Source organism: Montipora capricornis, chromosome 4 (assembly GCF_036669925.1).
Source record: "Montipora capricornis isolate CH-2021 chromosome 4, ASM3666992v2, whole genome shotgun sequence".
NCBI classification, from domain to species: domain Eukaryota; kingdom Metazoa; phylum Cnidaria; class Anthozoa; order Scleractinia; family Acroporidae; genus Montipora; species Montipora capricornis.
This window is the reverse complement of record NC_090886.1, coordinates 53,921,290-53,941,289: the sequence shown is the minus strand read 5'-3', so window position 1 is coordinate 53,941,289 and position 20,000 is coordinate 53,921,290. Positions and strand designations below refer to the sequence as shown.

At 40.1% G+C, this 20,000-nt stretch overlaps 2 protein-coding genes across 4 annotated transcripts in view; one reads left to right on the top strand and one right to left on the bottom strand.

The window, feature by feature from the left end:
* The window catches only part of LOC138047469 (solute carrier family 22 member 15-like), a 30,470-nt gene extending 20,329 nt beyond the window's left edge, over positions 1-10,141 (bottom strand). Inside the window, exons 1-2 of one of the 3 annotated variants that reach the window (XM_068894334.1) lie at positions 9,966-10,141; positions 2,363-2,432 (exon numbers count right to left, since the gene is read on the bottom strand). In XM_068894334.1, coding sequence (XP_068750435.1) covers positions 2,363-2,424 — 62 coding nt within the window. In that variant the 5' untranslated portion in view covers positions 2,425-2,432; positions 9,966-10,141. Of the gene's footprint in view, positions 1-2,344; positions 2,433-9,965 lie in introns of all 3 variants that reach the window. The other 2 variants (XM_068894333.1, XM_068894335.1) reach the window with 2 other exon arrangements.
* Positions 10,142-12,627: 2,486 nt separating this feature from the next.
* Positions 12,628-20,000, top strand: part of LOC138046832 (uncharacterized) — an 18,021-nt gene continuing 10,648 nt past the window's right edge. The window contains exons 1-8 of the mRNA XM_068893411.1: positions 12,628-12,763; positions 13,202-13,861; positions 14,163-14,408; positions 15,578-15,617; positions 16,023-16,288; positions 16,440-16,472; positions 16,599-17,117; positions 19,582-19,757. Coding sequence (XP_068749512.1) covers positions 12,628-12,763; positions 13,202-13,861; positions 14,163-14,408; positions 15,578-15,617; positions 16,023-16,288; positions 16,440-16,472; positions 16,599-17,117; positions 19,582-19,757 — 2,076 coding nt within the window. The remainder of the gene's footprint in view (positions 12,764-13,201; positions 13,862-14,162; positions 14,409-15,577; positions 15,618-16,022; positions 16,289-16,439; positions 16,473-16,598; positions 17,118-19,581; positions 19,758-20,000) is intronic.

The following is a 20,000-nucleotide window of genomic DNA, read 5'->3' as shown; positions in this document are numbered from 1 at the left end:
GTTTAGTAGTTGTGTTTTCTCAGATTTATCATAAAACAACCTAACTCTCTACTCAAGTGAAGCTATGATTTTCGCAGTTATGAGAGCAATTTTTGCAATTGCGTAGAGAAGCCTGAAAAATTCAGGACTTCAACGGGGTTTGAACCCGTTTTTTTTCTTTTAATTTTTTTATTATTATTTTTTATTATTATTATTTTTTATTATTATTATTATTTTTTATTTTTTATTTTTTACTTATTTATTTTTTTGACGCATAGCTTTTTATTATGATTCACACTACTTACAACACTGGTACATCTACACAATTTACATCTTACACAATTTACAAAAATTACACAATTAACAACTACTAAAATCCATTATATTACCATCAAAACTATTTAACAATATATTATTGAATTGCGTACGCACTACTTACAATACACTACTTACAAAATAATACGATTACAGATGCTAATTATATTTATATTCTTACATTAAAAACAATGAGCAACAAAATAAAAGATACATGCATACACAATTGCAAAAATTGCTCATCATAGCTTCACTTGATTTCCTATCCCCAGTTCATATATGATTCAGTTCATATACCATTTCATCACTAACTCTCTACTGTTAGGCTTTTGCTTAAGGTACATGGTATATTTAACAACTATTCACGGAAGTGGAGGTGGCTATCGGTGGATATTTACCGAGCCGCAAAGCGGCGAGGTAAATATCCAACGCTAGCCACCGACACTGAGGTGAATAGTTGTTTTAGTATATACTAAAACAGTGATATAATATACAGCACAAAAAATTAATTTGGATGTTTTCTTCACTTGTCACAGATGCAAATCGGGACGCCATTTTTTCCTGAGTTTCTCGGAGGTAAATAGCACGGGATATTCGCAGTTTGACGAGCCAATCAGCACCCGCGTTCAACGCTATCCACTGTTTTAGTATATACTAATATGGTATATCATATTTGTCAGTCTAATGCACCTGTCAATTGAAACCCCCACCCTGCCACCCCACCCCGGGGAAGTATGGGGCATTGATGGGGTTTACTAAGGGTTTTGGCACCTTTTTGTGTCCGAGGGGGTGGGGGATTTGTTGTTTTTTGTTGCATCAGTTTTGCCCATGGGGTGGGGGATAAGTAAGGTTTTGACATTCGTGGACGAGCGAGGACTGAGACGAGTGAGTCGTATCCATGTGCTTTCTCATCCCCAAAGGCAGTTTCAAGATGGACAACATTAAGAGCAGAATTGCAAGTTTAAATGGTACCACTTTTCCTGCGCTGGAATTACAAGGGAGAACGTACCAGAGGGAGAGTGGCTGTGTGGGGCATGCAGCAGGGTCTGAAGGTTGGTTGGGGCATTATTTGACATGGTTTGTCCCAGGGGTGGGGGAATTTTTTCACTTTACTTGGGGTTTAGAAAGAAAACAGGGCCCATGTATATGGCGCATTATCACATTTTTTTTCTACTCCAAGGCTAAATGCCCCATACTTCCCCGGTGTGGGGGGGTGAAGGTTTCAATTGACAGGTGCATAAATTTGTCATCAATAAAAACATGACTGGCATTAAGTGTTTATAATACAATGCAATGACTGTCATGTGTGTGCTATGAATTAAATAAAATTAATTCAACGGTTGAGTGTCGGCCAATAGGTCGCCAGATCGGTCGATAGTCAGTCTCTACATCAACGGACCACCAACCGACTATCGACCAGCCATTGACCGAGTGTCGACCGACTATCGACCGACTCTCGCTCGCCATATCTTTCGGCTAACGGCCGACACTCGACCGCTATAGCGACCGACATGGTGATCCAATTAATTTACCGGCAGCTACACACCCGAGAAGTGGAAACTTCAGCAAAGCCAAAATAAAAGAGTACAAGACAATCAATATTTTAAAATTAAAGAAAAATGGCCATGTAATAGAATATGTAATTTACACTACTGATTTAAAGAAGAAAGGCCATGATCCCACCGCTATGGAAGGCATCACATGACGGTGTCAGGTATCGAAGAGGCACTTAACCTTACATTGTTATTAAGACAGACGTAAATAATCTGCTCGGAGGCCCAAGCGGTAATGAAACCGAATTGCGAATAATCCCCCTGGAATAATAAATTCTTAAAGACTCCCAAGAGGTGTCAGTTAAACACTTCGGTAAGTGACTGCTGTTTCCTTACACCTCAATTTACAGGAAACCTCTGTCAAACCGATAAGCTGACCTCACTCAAAAACCCGGTCCCGTATAAATATTGGTGTGTGTATAAAATACACAAAATGCCTTTCACTCAAGCAACCACATGCGAACAAATTTGGCAAAATACCCCCGCATTTAACTGACCTGTTGATGCCTCCATACCTAGTTCTATTTGCAAATTGCTCGAAATCTTCTTGGTTTGACTTTTCCCCGACATCCGGCATTTTCCTTGCTGAATCAGATGTCACGCAACCCCGGTGAACAAAAAACATGAAAAGGTCAGCGGCACATACCATTGTAATGAGATGGGGAGGGTGGGTGTGGAGAGTGACGCGAGTGGTGATTTATGCGTAAAAAACTGGATGCGTAAAAAACTGGCCGCTCAATGGGCCATTTCCGAGTTCATGGCTGCCTCTTCTTCAAAGCGAGTCTAAGTGCGAAGTTTTTGTGATGGTAATTAGTTTTACTTTACATATGAATAAAAACTAATTTTTATAAGAAAAACTTCGCACTTAGACTCGCTTTGAAGAGGAGGCAGACTTGAACTCGGAAATGGCCTATACAAGTGGCCGCTTAAGACAGGAATACTAAAAATACTCCCTGGGCGTGGACTAAGGTCAATTTTGCCTCCACTAATCAACCGGACACTCAAGCTAGGTCATATATGGGCGCGTTGGCCAGCGAAGCCACCGTTCAGTTTATTAAGCATTGGAATAGTTACAAAAATATTAAGACGAAATCCGATCGAAAATCGAGCAGTTTCAGTTTCTAGTGGACAAAAATCTGGTACCAGAATAATTTTAATAGGAATAAAACGCAAACAGCGGTTACAAACATTTGCTTGAAATGCATAACTTTTATAAACTTAACGTTTCGTATGTTACAACATATATCATCAGAAGTGATTATTATTCAGTTACAGATAAATTTCAATTCAAAAATACAACTGTATGGACTGGGAACTAACGAAATTGATTGATATAAAACGACAAGAATATGCTAATAATGAGATAAAGTTTCTCACTGCCAACGTTTTCAATTAAAGGCTGGCTTTAGATCACGGATCAACAGAAACTCTTTAATTTTACAATGCATGTAATTTTACAATGCATTTTACAATCTTTTAATTTTACAACCGCTGTTTGCGTTTTATTCCTCTATTGAAACTAAAATGGCCCAAGTCAAAGAATTTTTATGAGAATAATTTTAAGTATTTTACAGTCCTTTTTACATTTTCTTAAAGCTAAAGATAGAAATAATTGCCTGAAATAGCACCGAAAACAATTTCCCATGGGAACGAGAAAAATTAAATTTCAACGTTCAGAGAAATTGTGCAAACACAGGTAAAATTTCATCATCAGTTTCATTTCACCAATACTTTCAAGTGTTTCTTACGAAGTTCAACAGTTGTTTTTGACGTTTGGTGTTGCTAGAAATGATTTTTTTTTTAGAAGATATTTAAAACAGTCGTACAGAAGTTTGCAATACGATGTTTATAGTCTCGGTTCTAGGTTTTTGTCCATTTGTTACTCGAACTTCTGGTGGATTCCGTCTTAATACATCAATTCTAAAAAAAGGAGAAAAGCAATGCACCAGAGCCGGACACGAAAAAAAGTGGGGAACGTGTACCCCCGACCAAGGCGGTGGTGCGACCCTCGGGGTTCTAGGATATTCTACTTGAAAGACACTACTTACCATCAAAATGAACGCTATCATATACCGCCTAACGAAGGCATTAAACACTAATTCAGCTCGATAGGTCAAAAAACGAAACAGGACTTGTGCACCCGGCGAAGGCTGACCGTAGAATGCCTCACTCGCTAAACGGTCGCCAAAGCGCCTGCTGCTCACAACCAGGCCTCTGCTACGTGACGGCAAAATATCAATTTATGCTAATCAGGTTTATCACAAATTACATATTTTGCCTCCACTACTCAACTCTATAAACGCATTGCTCACGCTCATCAAAACTTCATGTATACCTGGACACAACAAACCCACCGAGGGTGATCATGTATCAAGGGTCTACAGCCCATGCTAAAAACAAATTGTTCATGAACAGCAATATTTTATATATACGTATGTACCTAGACTCAACAAAGCCACCGAGGGCGATTATAAAGGGCCTCTAGCCCAAGCTATAAACGCATTGGTTATCGGTGAATATCAATACTATAGAAGTGTATGTAGACAATAAACCCACCAAGGGTGAATATCAAGAGCCATTCAATAGCCCATGTTATCAAAAACATCGTACATGAAGATGAATGCATAAAGAGACATAGGAAACTCGTCAGGGGTAACAATACTAAAAAATATAAAAGGTATACACGGCTAAGCTAACGACGTATGACTCAAGAACGACATAGAGACATAATCGTCAAAAACGCGAGGGCAACAAGGACAAGTCATCGCTCAATATCAACGGACTAAACGAAAGATAACTCAGCGATCGAGAATGACTAACAGACTCCTCGCCTGTGCAACCCAAACGAAAACTTACAGCATAAAACACAAACTATAGGCTGTGCAGCTACACATCAGAAAACCACCGAGGGTGAATGTCAAGGGCGTCTAGATCATGCTTGCAAAGCATGGTTCATAAACATCGATACTCCGCGCGTACCTAAACAGAACAAACCCACCAAGGCCCACAGGGACACTACCCCAAATAAACAAAAAAACATAAATCATAAAGAACAACAAATAACGAGACATAGCAAACTCGAAAAGCTAGAGCGTAATGTACAATAAAAAACTAGAACTCTGGAAGACAAAAAAAAACGTAAACATAACATCAGCAGCTAGTCTAGTAGGAAAACTGAGACCTATAGCGTAATCACCGAAAAAAATACAAGGAACTATAGGCCAAAATTAGTGATCTTGGCCTGGCTTCTGTCGAAAAGAACTGGAACGTCTGGAAGAAAAAAAAAACCCCAATGGACAAAACGACTCCAGAGGAGACCAACGAAAACATAGGCGCGGCCAAGAGCAGGCGAAATTCCAAAGTGGAACCGGCTGCAGCAGACGCTCGGATGAAAACAACTATGGAGGTTAAACAGACAGGAGGTCATAAGAAGCTAAGATCTATGGACCAGTCCATAGCAAAGGTCTGGAAGACCCAGGCTGATAAAACCTTGTAATAAAGTTAAGGAGCAAGCGATGTAAAGTGAAATGCAAATCTGTCACAGGTCTGCGGATGCCAAATAAGATCAACGGCAGAAAAAATATCATCGTTCACTATGTGTACAGTCATCAAAAACACCGACGTTGCCGATGACAACGGCAAGAATTACGCTGAACTTCCTAAGAATCCATAGACGGTTGGCAGGGAAAATATAATCATTCACCGTGTTGTCGTCATCTTGGCAATCTCAACGGCAAGGACGCTAAGCAATTTAGGTGAAAAACTTACCCATAAAAATCAATATAACGGCCACACGCCGAATTGGAGGCATCTTAGAAGACAATTTTCACAAAGGAAAAGGAAAAGTGATTGGACATGTACTTAAGTTGATGGCATTGTGGCTAAACAAATTTTTTGAAACGGTCTACATAAAAAAGGGAAAGTTACGGTAAAGGACAAACGAGTTGAGGTGGAGGTTATGGCCTGGAAATCCCTTGCGAGGATAAGTTTGAAGGCGTTTCTTCTCCATCAAATGGCTAAAGAACAAGATGATTGAAGGGGAATTTCTAGTGATTTTGTACTGTACTTAAGCACATTGCGGACATCTGCAAAGCGTTAACGACACTAAAGAGCCGATTAAAAAGTAAAGTAAAGCAACCATATTTAACGCCGATTGCTCGTAACAGTAATTCAACTGACAAACCTAATGTCGACGGTGCGCTCATTTTGCTCCCCCCTGTCCATCAGTGCTCCGTTTTACGGGTATTTAAAGCTACTTAAGCTACACAGTAAGGAAAGAAGTCGAAACAAGGATGTGAGATCCGGGAATCGAACTCAGGACCTCTTGCACCAAGGCCGCGCACTAACCGACTGTGCCATCCTTGCTCCTTGATTGCCAGTACACAACAATTTTAAACACAATAAAACACCACATAAAATGACATACGGCTTAGTTTCCGTTCAGGGGTGGCCGCTTAATACAGGTAAAAATAACAAAGAAAGACAAACATGGGACTGCTACAGGGTGGCCGCCTAACACAGTTTACAAATACAGCGTTTGTATGAGCGAAAAATCGGGACTTTGAAAACTGGTCGCTTAATAAAGGGTGGCCGCTTTATACACGGCCGTTATATACAGGTTCGACTGTAACTGATAAAGACTTGATAAAGGCATGGACTCAACTACCATCTCTACGCCGACGACACTCAGCTATATCTCTCATTTAAGCCCACCCCCGCTAAACAAGCCGGTTCCATAGCTAAGATAGAAGCGTGTGTTTCCGAAATCGACTCGTGGATGGTAAGCAATGAACTTAAACTAAACAGAGGAAAAAAGGAGTTTCTGGTCCTAAGCGCACGACACCGCCCACCCCCATCAATAGAAGACATCGATGTGTCTGGTGAACGGATCAAGCCATCCCCTTCTGAAAGGAACATTGGAGTTATCTTCGATGAGCACATGTCACTAGATAAGCATGTTACCAATACCTGCAAGGCCTGTTTCTTAAGACAAGAGACTGTTTATCTCCAGCAGACACTGAAAAGCTGGTTCACGCATTCATTACCTCTAAGCTTGATAGCGCTAACTCACTATTATATAGGCTTCCCACCTTTCTAATAGATCGCTTGCAAAATGTCCAGAATGCTGCGGCCTGCATTATTACTCGTACAAAGAAATATGACCACATTAAACCTGTCCTAAAGCAGTTGCGCTGGCTTCCAGTTAACCAGCGCGTTAATTATAAGACACTACTTCTGACCTATAAAGAGATTAATGGCCATCAGGCTCCTAGTTACATTACTGAACTATTAGTGCCCTATGCACCAATCTTCCTCTAAAAACTTACTAAAAATACCAGCCGTCAAGCTAGTAAGTTATGGCCATAGGTGTTTCTCTTTTGCAGCACCCAGTTTATGGAACTCCCTCCCCGACATTATCAGACAGAGTAGCTCGTTACCAAGTTTTAAGACCTATACGAAAACATACCTTTTTAAAAAATGTTATAACTTAGATTAGCATGTAATAGAGTCTTTTACCTGGAACTAGTTTTAATATAGGTTTTACCTGAAAATTGTAAAAATCTATCCTACTTCTACTTGTAAATTTTCTTATTTTGGATTGTAATTATTGTAAAGCGCTATTGAGCTACAGGGAAATAGCGCTATTTGAATAAAGTATCATTACTGTTATTATTATTAAAGCTGTCTGGCTCAAAAAACGGTTTTGCCTTGTGATTTCTGGCAAATTAAGCATTAAAAGCTGTAGAAGACATGTTTATGCTCATTTAGTTCAGTTCACGAGCAAAAAGAGAGGGCTTTTATCACAAACTGAGGTTCAGATGTTTGGCTGATTCGAGGCCATCCGAAGAACACCAACATGGTGTCTCCATGCATATGGGGAAGATATCTGTTTACAAACATTGCTTTTGTTATTCAAATTTGCTAACCACAGGAACAAAAGACCTTTTGTTTCGAAAGCCGATGAGGCTCTGGTTGGCACATGAATGAGAATAGGTGACGTCAACGATATCTTCCCTTTAAAGTTCTGTAAAATTTGGCAGGCTATATCAGGTCATGTTCAAATATTTGAAGGGTCCTCAACTATATAAACAGTAACGAATATCTCAGTTTGCGATAAGTAAAAACAAGGATTGTTTCCAAAACTTTTAAACCTTTCACGAATCTGGAATGGATCATGAAACATGTCGTATTTGATTGCCTTTTATAGATGCAAAAGAGGCAGAAGAAAACAATCGTTAACCAGTGTTTTCGGCTGATATTTCTCAACTATGTGAACACAGCTATCGAGAGCTTTTAACCCCGTATTTTCCATTTAAGCACCCTTAGCCTTTACTTTAAATGTGTTGCAAGTATACCTTATTAGTATTGAATATAACCAACAGAATGATGAAATAATAACAAACTAAAAGAGCAGTAGTTTGCTTTAGGTGAAACAGTATCACTGTCCACGGCAATCTCACGGCGTGCTCCTTTCCTCAGTAATACGAGTGAACCTGTGAACTTGGCAGATCGACGATCAAATGTCTCTTTGCATTCATTTTTAACACACATAGCACAGTGACACCTTAAGTCTTCCACTGGACAATGGCTCGTAACACATGCTGACTGCAACGAATATCGATAAATCCCGTCGGAACGAACGAAAACAAGTCGAAGAATATTTCAAAGTATTACGTTGCGGCATTACTTCGGAAAGTGAAACGTCGGAAAATCGATATTGATCGTTGTCATATCGATTTGAATTCAACTGAGTGAGTGACAAATTAGCATGTCTATGGTCGTTGACTTATCGATTAGTTTACATCTGAGTAAGTGACAAATTTGCATATTCTGACCCCTAACGTTAACAGCACACACCAGGGTTATTCCATAGTATCTGGCTGGAAATGATTTTCTTCTCACTACTTTTTCCCCCGGCTGCACGTCAGCCATTTGATGAGGGCCACTCTCGTGCTTCTCAAGTTGCCTGGTTCATGCCCAAAAAGAGTTCTGGGTAATTCTGCCATTCCACGACAAAGGAAGATCCCCGATTCTCATTTCGTAGATAGTTTATAAGTGTCGGGTCACCCAGTCCTACCGGCAAAATACCGCATCGATTGAAGATTTTAGCTTTCAAAACTTGCCCAAATTGTATCGATAGGTGCTGAAATTCGTCCACAGAAAGGCCAGAGAGACAACTTCACTCGTCAACCGCCATGTTTACAACAGAGCATTTTAGGCGTCCCAGTCTGCGTGAAACCATCTCTCACCTCTGTCTCGAGAAGACCTGGCACGCGCGGTTCTTACCATATGTTTATACCTGTAGAATCTGTTCAACTGAAATGTCAATTCCTTGTAAAAACCAAAATCTTAATTTTTTTGGTAGGCTAGGTATCGCAGAGCCAGAACAGTTACGCATGGGCTGACGGAATGTTTGAACAAGAGAGAAAAACGCAGTACCTCCAGACATCCGGCGCTGGAGCGTCGTACCAAACCAGTCATCCCGGCGTTTCGGCCCGTGCGATCGCTTTTGGACGCAGTTGACCTTTCGCTGCTTTCTGCTACCGACCTCGCCTCCCGGTACGGCATTGAGGGAGAGATATGTCGGCCCCTATTAAAACCATATGTGACAAATCCCACGACAATTGACTTCCGGCTGGCACCTTCCCAATTTCCGTTTAACACGTAAATCAAAAAAAAATTATATCGCCTCCTACTTTTCTCTTGTCTTAACTTGTAATATTACAGCTGCCCTTTAGGCTACAAGGAGGGGGCTTTGGGGTCTATTAGAACCGACAAACAGCACAAAAATTCGCACAAAACCGAAAAATTGAACTGAATTTCGATTAAAACCGAAAGCCGAATACAAAACCATCAAAACCTCAAAACCGAAAGTTTATAGACCCGGATTTCCAAAACCTTAATCGGTCTGATACATTAGTGGCACCTGGAGGATATGGGCTAAACTATGTTAATTTCAAAACTGTATGTGGATGCTATTTGTGAATCAGGTATATCTTCTAGTCTCGCGTCTAGTCTTCTGGACGTGAATTCAGAGATTGAAATCTTGCAGCAACCAGTCGACCTGCAACCTGTATTGACTGTAAAATGGTCTAACATAAAATTGCAGTTTCTTACCTTTTTGGTGGTCATCGGGAACTCAGCGTGACGTTTACTGTCGTAAGAAAAAAGTCTTTGACCAAGTTGACGTCTGCGTTTGGAGTCTATTTGAGAACTACCGCGGCACGCGCTCTCGATTGAGGAAACGAGAAACCGAACAGGGAAAACCGAAAACCGCGTTTTATACCAAATCCAAAAATCCGCTTGTATTTTGGCCGAAAACCGAGAACTAAATGCAAACAAAAGGGAAAACCCGAAACCGTAAGAGACACAAAAACCGAAAAACCGGAGTTTTTTTGTGGCCAAAACCGAAAAACCGAAAATCCCAACCACGCCCTCTACAAGGAGTTAAATTTACAGGGCTCGCGCTCCCACGAAACCATTTCCATGTGTCGTGCTTATCACAAGCTGCATTTGTGGTCTTTGTTAGTCAGAATGACTTGATTAATTCCCAATCCTTTATAACACAGATTAATATTATCTGAAATTGATTTTTTTCCCAAAGGGTGTACTAGTAAGGTGGCCTCATATTTTTTGTTTTAGAAGGTACAGAATAGGAACGCATCGAGAAGAATCTATAGTGTTTGAAAATATCGGAGTCTTATAATCACCAAAAATCGTATATATACTCCTCTCCCTCTCTTTTTCTCAAAATTTTGTTTTGACATATATTCTGCCGCATACTTCATTCGTTATTAATATAAATATTAACATAAATACAATCTGACTTGCTGAACTTTCGATTTTGTGTGATTCTTTAAAGGGTTCAAGTTCCAAGTCTTACTTTTCAAGTGTTTGCAAGGTGTGACGTCTAAGTGGCCATTAACCTTTTCCTCTAAGGTGATTGGTTGCTTAAACAGGTGCCTTTCCTCGATAGTTACGGCGTAGGCGCCTTTAGGTTAGATTGCACACGAACCATTCAATCAGACGTTTTTCTTTGATTTCTTCAGCTATTTCACAATTCAGGTAGGCTAAAAATTTCATATATATACACATCTTTCTTTTTACTTATTCATTTCCGTTAGCTAAATTCCTTACCGGTAACGACAACTGTTTACCGTTATTCGTTTCACAACAATACTGAAGTACAACATAACATCCTGACAAAAACTTGTTTATATTATCTGATATCTGGCTTATATAAGTTATCTGTTTTTGTAATATTTCTGGTACCTCACAGTTTACCTTTGTTCTTTTACACAGGACTATAAGAGCTTAGTAATTATTGATTCTTTATCGTCGATATGAGATCACTGAAATGGAAAATAACGGACGTATCAACTTTTCTCCGTCGCGTATCCTGTAAACAATAAAAGTCACACGAAAATCCCAGAGTGGAGGAACTACACAGTTAGGGTAAGGTGAAGTAGCATTACAAACAAACACGGCGCAAAAATCATGATTACATGCTTTGTTAAACGGTTGTTGTTAATATCTTATTCAAGAATGGATTGTTTGTCAGTGAAAAAAGTAACTTGAATTTAACATGTACAGAATAGGTTTGGTCTCGCGCACAGTACCTTTTAAAGGCATTTTGTTGTTGAAGGTTATAAAAGTTGCTTTTTTGCTTGTTAACATTTTTGTCAGTGTGTAAAGACGTAACTGTCAGTAGAGAGGAGGAGCCCCCCTGGGGAGCAAATTTCTATTGCTGGTCATTTAGTCGTGATATCTTTCCCACCCCCTTGCAGGTGTTACTAACTACGTTAATAACCGAGAGTGTGGTCTTCTTGGGAAAATCTCAAACTGATGCTGTTGTCAGTAAAATCCGTTTACAGGTTGAATCCGTTTTAACCTATAATAGGTTAAATCGGTGATCCTCATTTTACCTAGGTTGAATACGCAGTCAGACGGATTGAAGAAACTTTTTTGGAGCCTAAGTTAAGCCTAGAGAAAAATTAGGGTCAGGTTAGGATTAGTTTTGGTTATTATACATAAATATTAATTGACCAATCATAGAAAAGTAAATAATGAAAAGAACTGTGTTGGATTGCGCATATTCGTCGTCGTAGTGTAGTGGTGATGACACAGTACTAAAGATCTGGAGTGTGCGAGTTAGAGTAACGGTAAGTGCATAGTACAGTTCTTTGTTCCCTTACCATGTTGTGATGTTGCGACTGAATGAATAAGTGTATGAATACAGAAATCGATAAGATGACACCAACGATTAAGAAAGATGAGTTGAAGTGGCATAGGGCAGTGCTTGAGTAGAGAAGGTATAAGAATTCTTTTTAAAAGAGATTAAGCTAGGTTGAGTGCATAACTGGTAAAATGGGGATCACGAATTTAACCTTGGTTAAAACGGATTCATCCTGTGAACGGATTTTACCTGCAACAATGCCTTGTCGTATTGACCATGCACGGTAGCGAGGTTCAGAAAGAATGAACGTTTAAGGTTAATAAGTTGTTTATCATATGGCTTCAGTTGATTCAAGCGGAAAGGATCAATTCACATCTAGTAATCAGAGTGCTTATCTCGTTTGAAACCGCACTAGCGCGTATTCCATGAAGAAATTATTAAAGACAAATCATCAGTTTGGTAAATCTCGTCGAAATCCTCAAGAATCGACGAATGCAGAGAAGCCGAAAAAGACCCCTTCAACTGATTTACCTATTTAAACATTTAGTTTAAACGTTAATAGGTATCAAGCATTCGAGTTTCTGTTTTTTGACGCAGTTTAAAATGGAGCTGTTTAAGAAGCTGTCGTTGTTACGTTTTCTGTTGTTGGCGGCCGTACCTACATTCAGTGCTCGAGGAACGTCCAATAATCATCGGTCCCTTCTAGCTAAAAAGCTCCGCGTTGGAATGAAACTTTCAGGTAAATAGTAAAGATCCCATTCAGCTGACCTGACAAGTTAACAAGTCTTCTATTTCTGCTCAGTTTATTATATGGTAAATTTCCCTCATAAGGAGAGCATATCTTTAAACATTGAGCATTCAGTATTTAAAAATTGTTTAATGACCTTTTAAATGTTATTGAGAATAATTCGGTCTTAAATTCATTTTAAAAGGGTATTTTGCAATTGCTTTAGTTTGGCATTAATACGCGACTCACATCAGTCTCAGCCAATCCTGAGTGATTTGCTTGCCTATTGTCTGCATTGCAGCCGTGATTGGCTTATTTGATTGTCTGCGTCGTGTGATTGAGACAAAGTAACTGATCTGACACTATATCAATGACTTAGTTACATCCAGACCATGATCAGTAGCCCAAGTACGTTGCAACTAACACACGATGCGTTTACTTTAATTTCAGATGCTTCACCGAAGACCAGAAATCAAATCACAGCCAAGAATGCACCGTTTGGCAATAAATTAATTTATCCACTTCTAAAATATTACAATTATCGTTCCTCCTACTCAAATGATCCTCGTGCTAAGCACTATGCAGAGGCGTACGCTCCCTCCCTACCCTCAGCCCCGCAGTCATTTTATGAAACTTCGTATTCATCCCCACAATATTCAGATGCATCCGTTTCATCCTTTCAATCACAGACCACTTATTCCATCCCTTACTCCAGTCCCTCTGTTTCTTCATATTCCTCACCGGCAGCGTCCCCTTACCCCGCCCCACTATCTTATTTCCCCGCAACGACTTCTTATCCATCGCAAGTACCTGACCCCTCATATACCTACTCCACTCCACCCAACGCCTACGTGGGACAAACTCAACAACTATCTTACTCATCACCGTCAAATCTTCAACAATCATCTTACTCGTCATCGCCGTCAAATCCGAACATCTACGAACAGAGTCCGCCCACACCGAACACCATTCAAGGCTCCTCAAATGAAGCTTTGTCCCTCAAGAAGCCTGTTACGAAGCCTTTACCCGCAAACAACGATGCATCTAAAAAGGTGAAGCATACGCCGTCACCCCCGGACAGAACAGAGAAATTCGAGATCAGAGGAAGATGTAAGCATCTTTAAAAATAAGCATTTTAGATATTTCAGGTTTGTTAGTACATCTTACGTCACAAATACATGTAAGTAAAGTTTTATTAGGTAATTAGATGTGCGATCGTTTCTCACGACCGCTGTACATTTACACACATCTTCATGGTGGGCCTTGTAACAGAAAATAACCTTGCATTCTGCATGGAGAGAAGAATTAATTATCCATTTCACCTGATACACACAGGACCCCTCTCCAATAGCAATGCCACTTCGATCCTTACTATTGTTACTCAAACCCTTCAAATCTCTACGTCAAACAGTTTTTCAAAGCATCGGTTGCTGGGCAGATTCACCGAAAGATCGCGCTATGACAATACTAGAGGGAAAATATTCTCACCTGAAACAGCAGGATTACAAGACCAGAGTGAACGCATTGATGAAATGTGCTGAAGCCGCTGATGAAAACGACACGAAGCTCTTTGCATTACAAAATGGCGGGCAGTGCTTTGGCGGCAGTAATGACGAGAATACATATCGGAAATATGGCCCCAGTACAGAATGTGAAGGTACTAGCATTTGTGGGCTTTTACTTATGCGACTAGCAGCCATGTTTTTTTAACGGAAACAAAAAAAAAAGCGTTTGCATAGCCGGGTTAAGGCCTGAAGGCGGATGCTCCCATCTCGAGTGTAATAATAATTGAGAAGTGATCAGTTGTTACTTCATATTTCACTATCGGGAAGCTTAAGCGCGAGTCATTTTGGGCTACGAACGACAACGGGAATTCCTTTCGAGCAGAGGTCTCTTTCCCTTTGCGTTCGCTGGGCTGACGAATGCGGGAAAAGAGACTCCCGCCATGGGTCGATCCTTTTTGTTGTGTGGGCTCATGCACTTAACAACACCGAGTTCGGTGTTATGGTGTGTTCACCTTGCGTTTAAATGCTCTGTCACTTTACAACAGCGGAATTACTGTAAAAGAATGCGCTGGACACAACGGGCTCAAATCACAGTTAGCAAACATATCATGGGGTATGTGGTTTGAAGAGTGCCGTCTAAAGACAAGTTGTGGACGGTAGTTGGATCAAAGTGTGTTTCGATCCATGGCAGAGGTCTCTTTTCCCGTACTCGTCAGTCCAGAGAACGCGACTGTCGTAGGCGTATCCGTGGTCGTTTCTCAAAATCCCTAACAGGGAGTTAAAGAAACGACGAAGGCAGGTCCTCTGCTACGACTACGACAACACCACAAAACAATAATGACTAATAACATCACTGGTTAAAAGAGTATAAATAATCGTGCTGCACGTGCAGCACGGATTTTAGCAAATATGTTCGCGGTCATCTGCATAACGACGACGTGAAATCACCAAATTTGAGGATTTGACGACAACGTAAGCATGTAACAGAGAATCTTTCATTCTCTCTTCTCACTCTGAAACCGCTCGTTATACCAATTTATTTTTAGGATACTTCGCCCATATTGTAGGACGTGAACGAGACTGAATAATCACGAAAGACTCATGATAGAGCCAAGTTATCTTATGAGGTGACGTTCTCGTCGACCGGTGACCGTCGTAGATCTTAAGGTCCCTAATAATAAGCGGGGGCGTGGTGGTAAATAGCCCAAGAGGCGCTAAGAGCCAAGTTGGTTAAAAAGCATCTAAAATCCAGCAAATGAAAACCATTCTAACAAAATGCATGTGCCATCTGTAGACTTGTTTCTTTTTTTCTCATCTCTAGGTGACGGCGAGGGAGGACCCTGGAGCAACGAGGTTTATAGGTAGTGAAATCATTAGTTTGGGAACTCGAATAACCACATCTTTATTGGTAAAACCAATATTATTTCTAGGAGTTCGATCACATGGCTTCTCTTCTTAATTTTGAGAATGATCTCGAAATCTCACAAATAATAATTTCCTTAATTTAGACTGCCATAGATAAATTAAAGGGAATTCATGATCAGTAAAAGAAGTAGCCTCCGAACGTTTAATACCGTTAAATTCTGGAAGTTACTTTTAAACAATTGTGTCGAGAAACGATTTTGAAAACTGTCTTATAATCTAACACATTTTTTGGGAGATTTCGAAAACTTGAGCCTCTAAGAACTTGCAACTCTAGGTTAAAGGATCAGGATTAGCCTCTCTAGTGTGCACCTTTCTAACAGTACCATGCATGCCGGATGTAGTTTCTTAGACAACGACGGTCAACTGCTGGTAAAACCAACAAGAGCTATGGCGATGGACAAAAGCAACGCATCAAGCAATGGCTCTAAGCCTGCAAGCAACCTACCCTCATCTGGACCGCCTAAGGTTTGTCCAAGCCCTTGTAGTAACAGTCTGCCTACACAAACTGCCGGAAATACCTCCGCTTGTGCTACACCTCAAACTAACACCACCAGTGGAGCCCAAATCTGTGGCAGCCAATGTCTGCCTTCAGGTCCTGGTTGCAATGGTGAGTCTTTTTTTTAACATCCTGTTTAGTCTTTCAACTGCTAATATTATGAACTATGTATGTATGTACTGATCTTCTAATTCAGAAGCTCTCTGGGTGCCTCAGTTGCTGCAAGATAACATTAACAAGAATACAATTGTCTCTTTTGTAGCTCACAACAATGCAACCAAAGGGATGACACCAGGTGATTTAAAACATTTGTATTGCAAATTATGCCACACTTGCATAAATTATCCTCTGAAGTTAATTCGTGGATTCAGTTTAAAGATGAAAGCTTAGACTTTCATCGACGTTTCTATATATTCAACAGGAGCACCTTCAAAGGGGAACCAAAGTCAGTCATTGAGTGGTGGATGTGGAAACCGTCCTTGCCCTACTCCAGCAAAAACTTGTGCTAACAATGGAACAGGAACTTCAACTTGCAAACCTAGTGCATCTACGGGATGTATCAACATTGGAGGGGGGTTACCCTGTGAGAGCCAATGTGTAATAATTGACCCGGGATGTGTTCAGACTGGATCTCAACCAATCACACCATGTCTTTCCTCTGGCCAAGGCATTTCATTTGGAGGTTGCACTGGGGTCGGACCAGTTATCCCCGAAACATCTTGTGTGATTCACGGCAAGCTTGTGGAGGAATGTCCCAATGTCACCGTCAATGGTACTGGACAGTCTCCAAACGTTACTGGATCACCCATCACATCTCCCAATGTTACAGGACCACCCATCACATCTCCCAATGCTACTGGACCACCCATCACATCTCCCAACGTTACTGGACAACCCAGCACAGAAACCCAACTCCCTAATGAAACATCTGCTGTTCAAAGTAGGAATATGTACAAATACTAAACTTTATATCCCTAAAATATAGATGGTTTTCAATCAAGTGATGAGACGTCATTGGTGCACAAAACAATAGCAAATCATGGCTCGTGTTTTGCATAATAATAGAGTCAAATTCCCAAAAGACTTCTTTTCTCTATTGTTCTGTGCACCAACATGGCGGCTGTGACGTCAGGTGAAAATCATCTATAAGCTTACTTTAAAATAAAATGGGTTTCCTTTTTTAGTTATGAAAGGCAAAAGACTTTAAGAAAAAAGAAATATTTTGAGCAACAGCCGATACAATGTATTAAACGAGAAGAATTGTAAGCTTTGAAATAATTATATCCCCTAGTACGAATTTAAATGCAGCTTCTAAGAGGAGTTTTTGGTGTTGGGAAGTATTACAAAATCTTTTGGGTGAAATACATCTTATGTTTAAGAATGGCAGATATTGAATAAAAAGCAACGGTACACTAATTAGCTGGCATTGGCGCCTCCACACGAGAACTTAGTTTTGTTGAGATCGTAATTACTCGTCATAGGTTGAAGTTCGGCTGTTTCAGCCATGATCAATGAGTATTTTCTCTTATCGTCGTGAATTCAGTATAAAACAGGTGTCTGAGCAGTTACCAGGACAATTCGGCTTTTTCGAAGGGAATACGTCTTAGTTTTCGTTATTACAAATGGATTGTTTGTACTTGGGTTCTTCTGCATTTTCACTATAAGTGCATGGTTTCTTTAACCATTACTTCCTGGACATTACCTATCCTTATATCTTTTGTCGTTTTTTAGTTTGTTTTCATGGGTTTCAAGCTGGATTTATGATAGATAATAGTCCCTTTTAACGGGCCAACAAAGGGTTTCGGCAAGCCTAGGGCTTCAATAAAGGTCTTTTAACACCAAAATTTAAAACTAGCTTTACAATCGGTACAATTTTTCTACATTTCTATTGAAGAGTTCTTGATTAAGACTATCGCCCTCGCGACACGTATTTTCAGTAATTATGCAAGGGGCAGTGCCCTGAGCACGTTCTCTCCTTTGTCCAAATTAAATCCTTTGCTTGCCAGTTGTTATGCAATAGTCTTCAAACGTTGCTTTCTGGAAAGTCTTGATGTAGAACATATTTTTAACTCTGGTATTACGTTCTTTTTAGTATAATTACATAGGTGATTATTGAAAGTTCTCTGTGCTGATTGGTTGCCGTTGTGAGGATTATTAGGCGATAATCACCTAAGCGTTTTTTTCAAAATGGCGGCAAGCCGTTTTGTCGAGGCGACAGACGAAGAAATTCATTGTTTAAAAAAAAGGCCAATTTTTTAAAATATTTACCTATGCAAATATACTGTAACAATTATTCACCTCTCCTTCGGCGAATAATTGTCAAATCGTTTTTTTTTAATTTCTAATTTTATGTGGTGTTGAAAGAACCTTAACAAAACCTATGTGACAATTTAAGTGAAAGATCATCTTGAACGAATAGTTGCCTCGAAGGAAGATATGCTAATGTAGGTACTGCGCAAGCGTGTTTCGTTCGGCTGGTATTACTTGATGCATGATTGACACGGGATCGACAGGTCGACTCTGGTAGGTAAAAAAATCTTATAGTTGTAGTAGTCAAGAGAAAGTTGTTGTTGTACGGTCATTGAGTTGTACAGTAATATGGCAGTCAAGTTGTCTTTACGGTTGCTGATCAGACGAATGAAAGATTTTCTGACAAGAAGAGTTGCTTCTCTCCCTCAAAAAGTCCTCAGTCAACAAACGTAAATTTGACTATTTTGAGTGTAGTATATTTCGGCTGGCAAAATCAGCTTTCTTTACACACGGGTACTCTCACTCTACTGAATAATCAAATCTACTGTATATCGGCTTTTGCTCAAAATATTTCCTCTTTCATTTGTAATTAGGCCGATCAGCTCAAGCTACTTCTTGATCCGACGTACACAGGATTATTGTCCACGATTGTTTGCTTGTTTGCTTAAAAAAACTTTCTAAGAAGAAAAAAGTGCTTTCCAGGGGAAGGGGTGACGATCACACAAAAAGACGGGGATGCTGATCGGATATTTACACCCCCCCCCCCCCCTCCCTCTTCCTCCCTCTAAAAGGCTGAGAAATCTATGCTTGCCTTGAGCTTTCTTCTATGAATGCAATTTCAACCGTGGTCATAAAATCTTAGTTTTTTGAAGCCTAAAAGATGCCTTAACATCCAAATATATAGGATATTCTTATTGAATGCCGCCGTTATGAAGACAGCCCCGAAGAGAGAGAAAGATCATCCCTGCTACTTTTATGGGATTGTCCCTTCATCCCACGAGTAGGGTGAGAAGTCAGTGCTCTCTCAAATTGATTCCTAGCAAATGCAAGCAATGCCAACACATACGTTACTAGCTACTTGGGTATCCGTAAGTAGATGATCATCCTGGTAATAACTATTACAGATTCTATGTCAGTATTTTCCTTGGTCGCAGAATGCAAGGCGAAGGCCGACATAGGATTTATCATCGATGGCTCAGGAAGCATTGAAAATACGGGAAAAGGAAACTATAAAAAAGTGCTTAAATTTGTGAAGAAAGTCATCCGAGCCTTTGACGTGTCAAAGGAGAACACTCACATTGGAATCGTCAGTTATGACCACGATCCAGAGGTAGCGATCACTTTAATTGTCAAATAGATAATAACATGCTTAAATGAACACTACCCTTAATGAGTTTTCCAGCGCAAACTAATTGAGAAGTACGCCGAATGAAAAATAACATATTCAAGTGTCCTAACTAGCGGAGGCAGACCAGTAGCAAGTCTACAAACTGCAGCCTAAGATTGGATTCTGAGCACTCCGTTATGGTTCCCACGGTCTTGCTGTTTACTTACAGTGACCCATGTTGAAGAG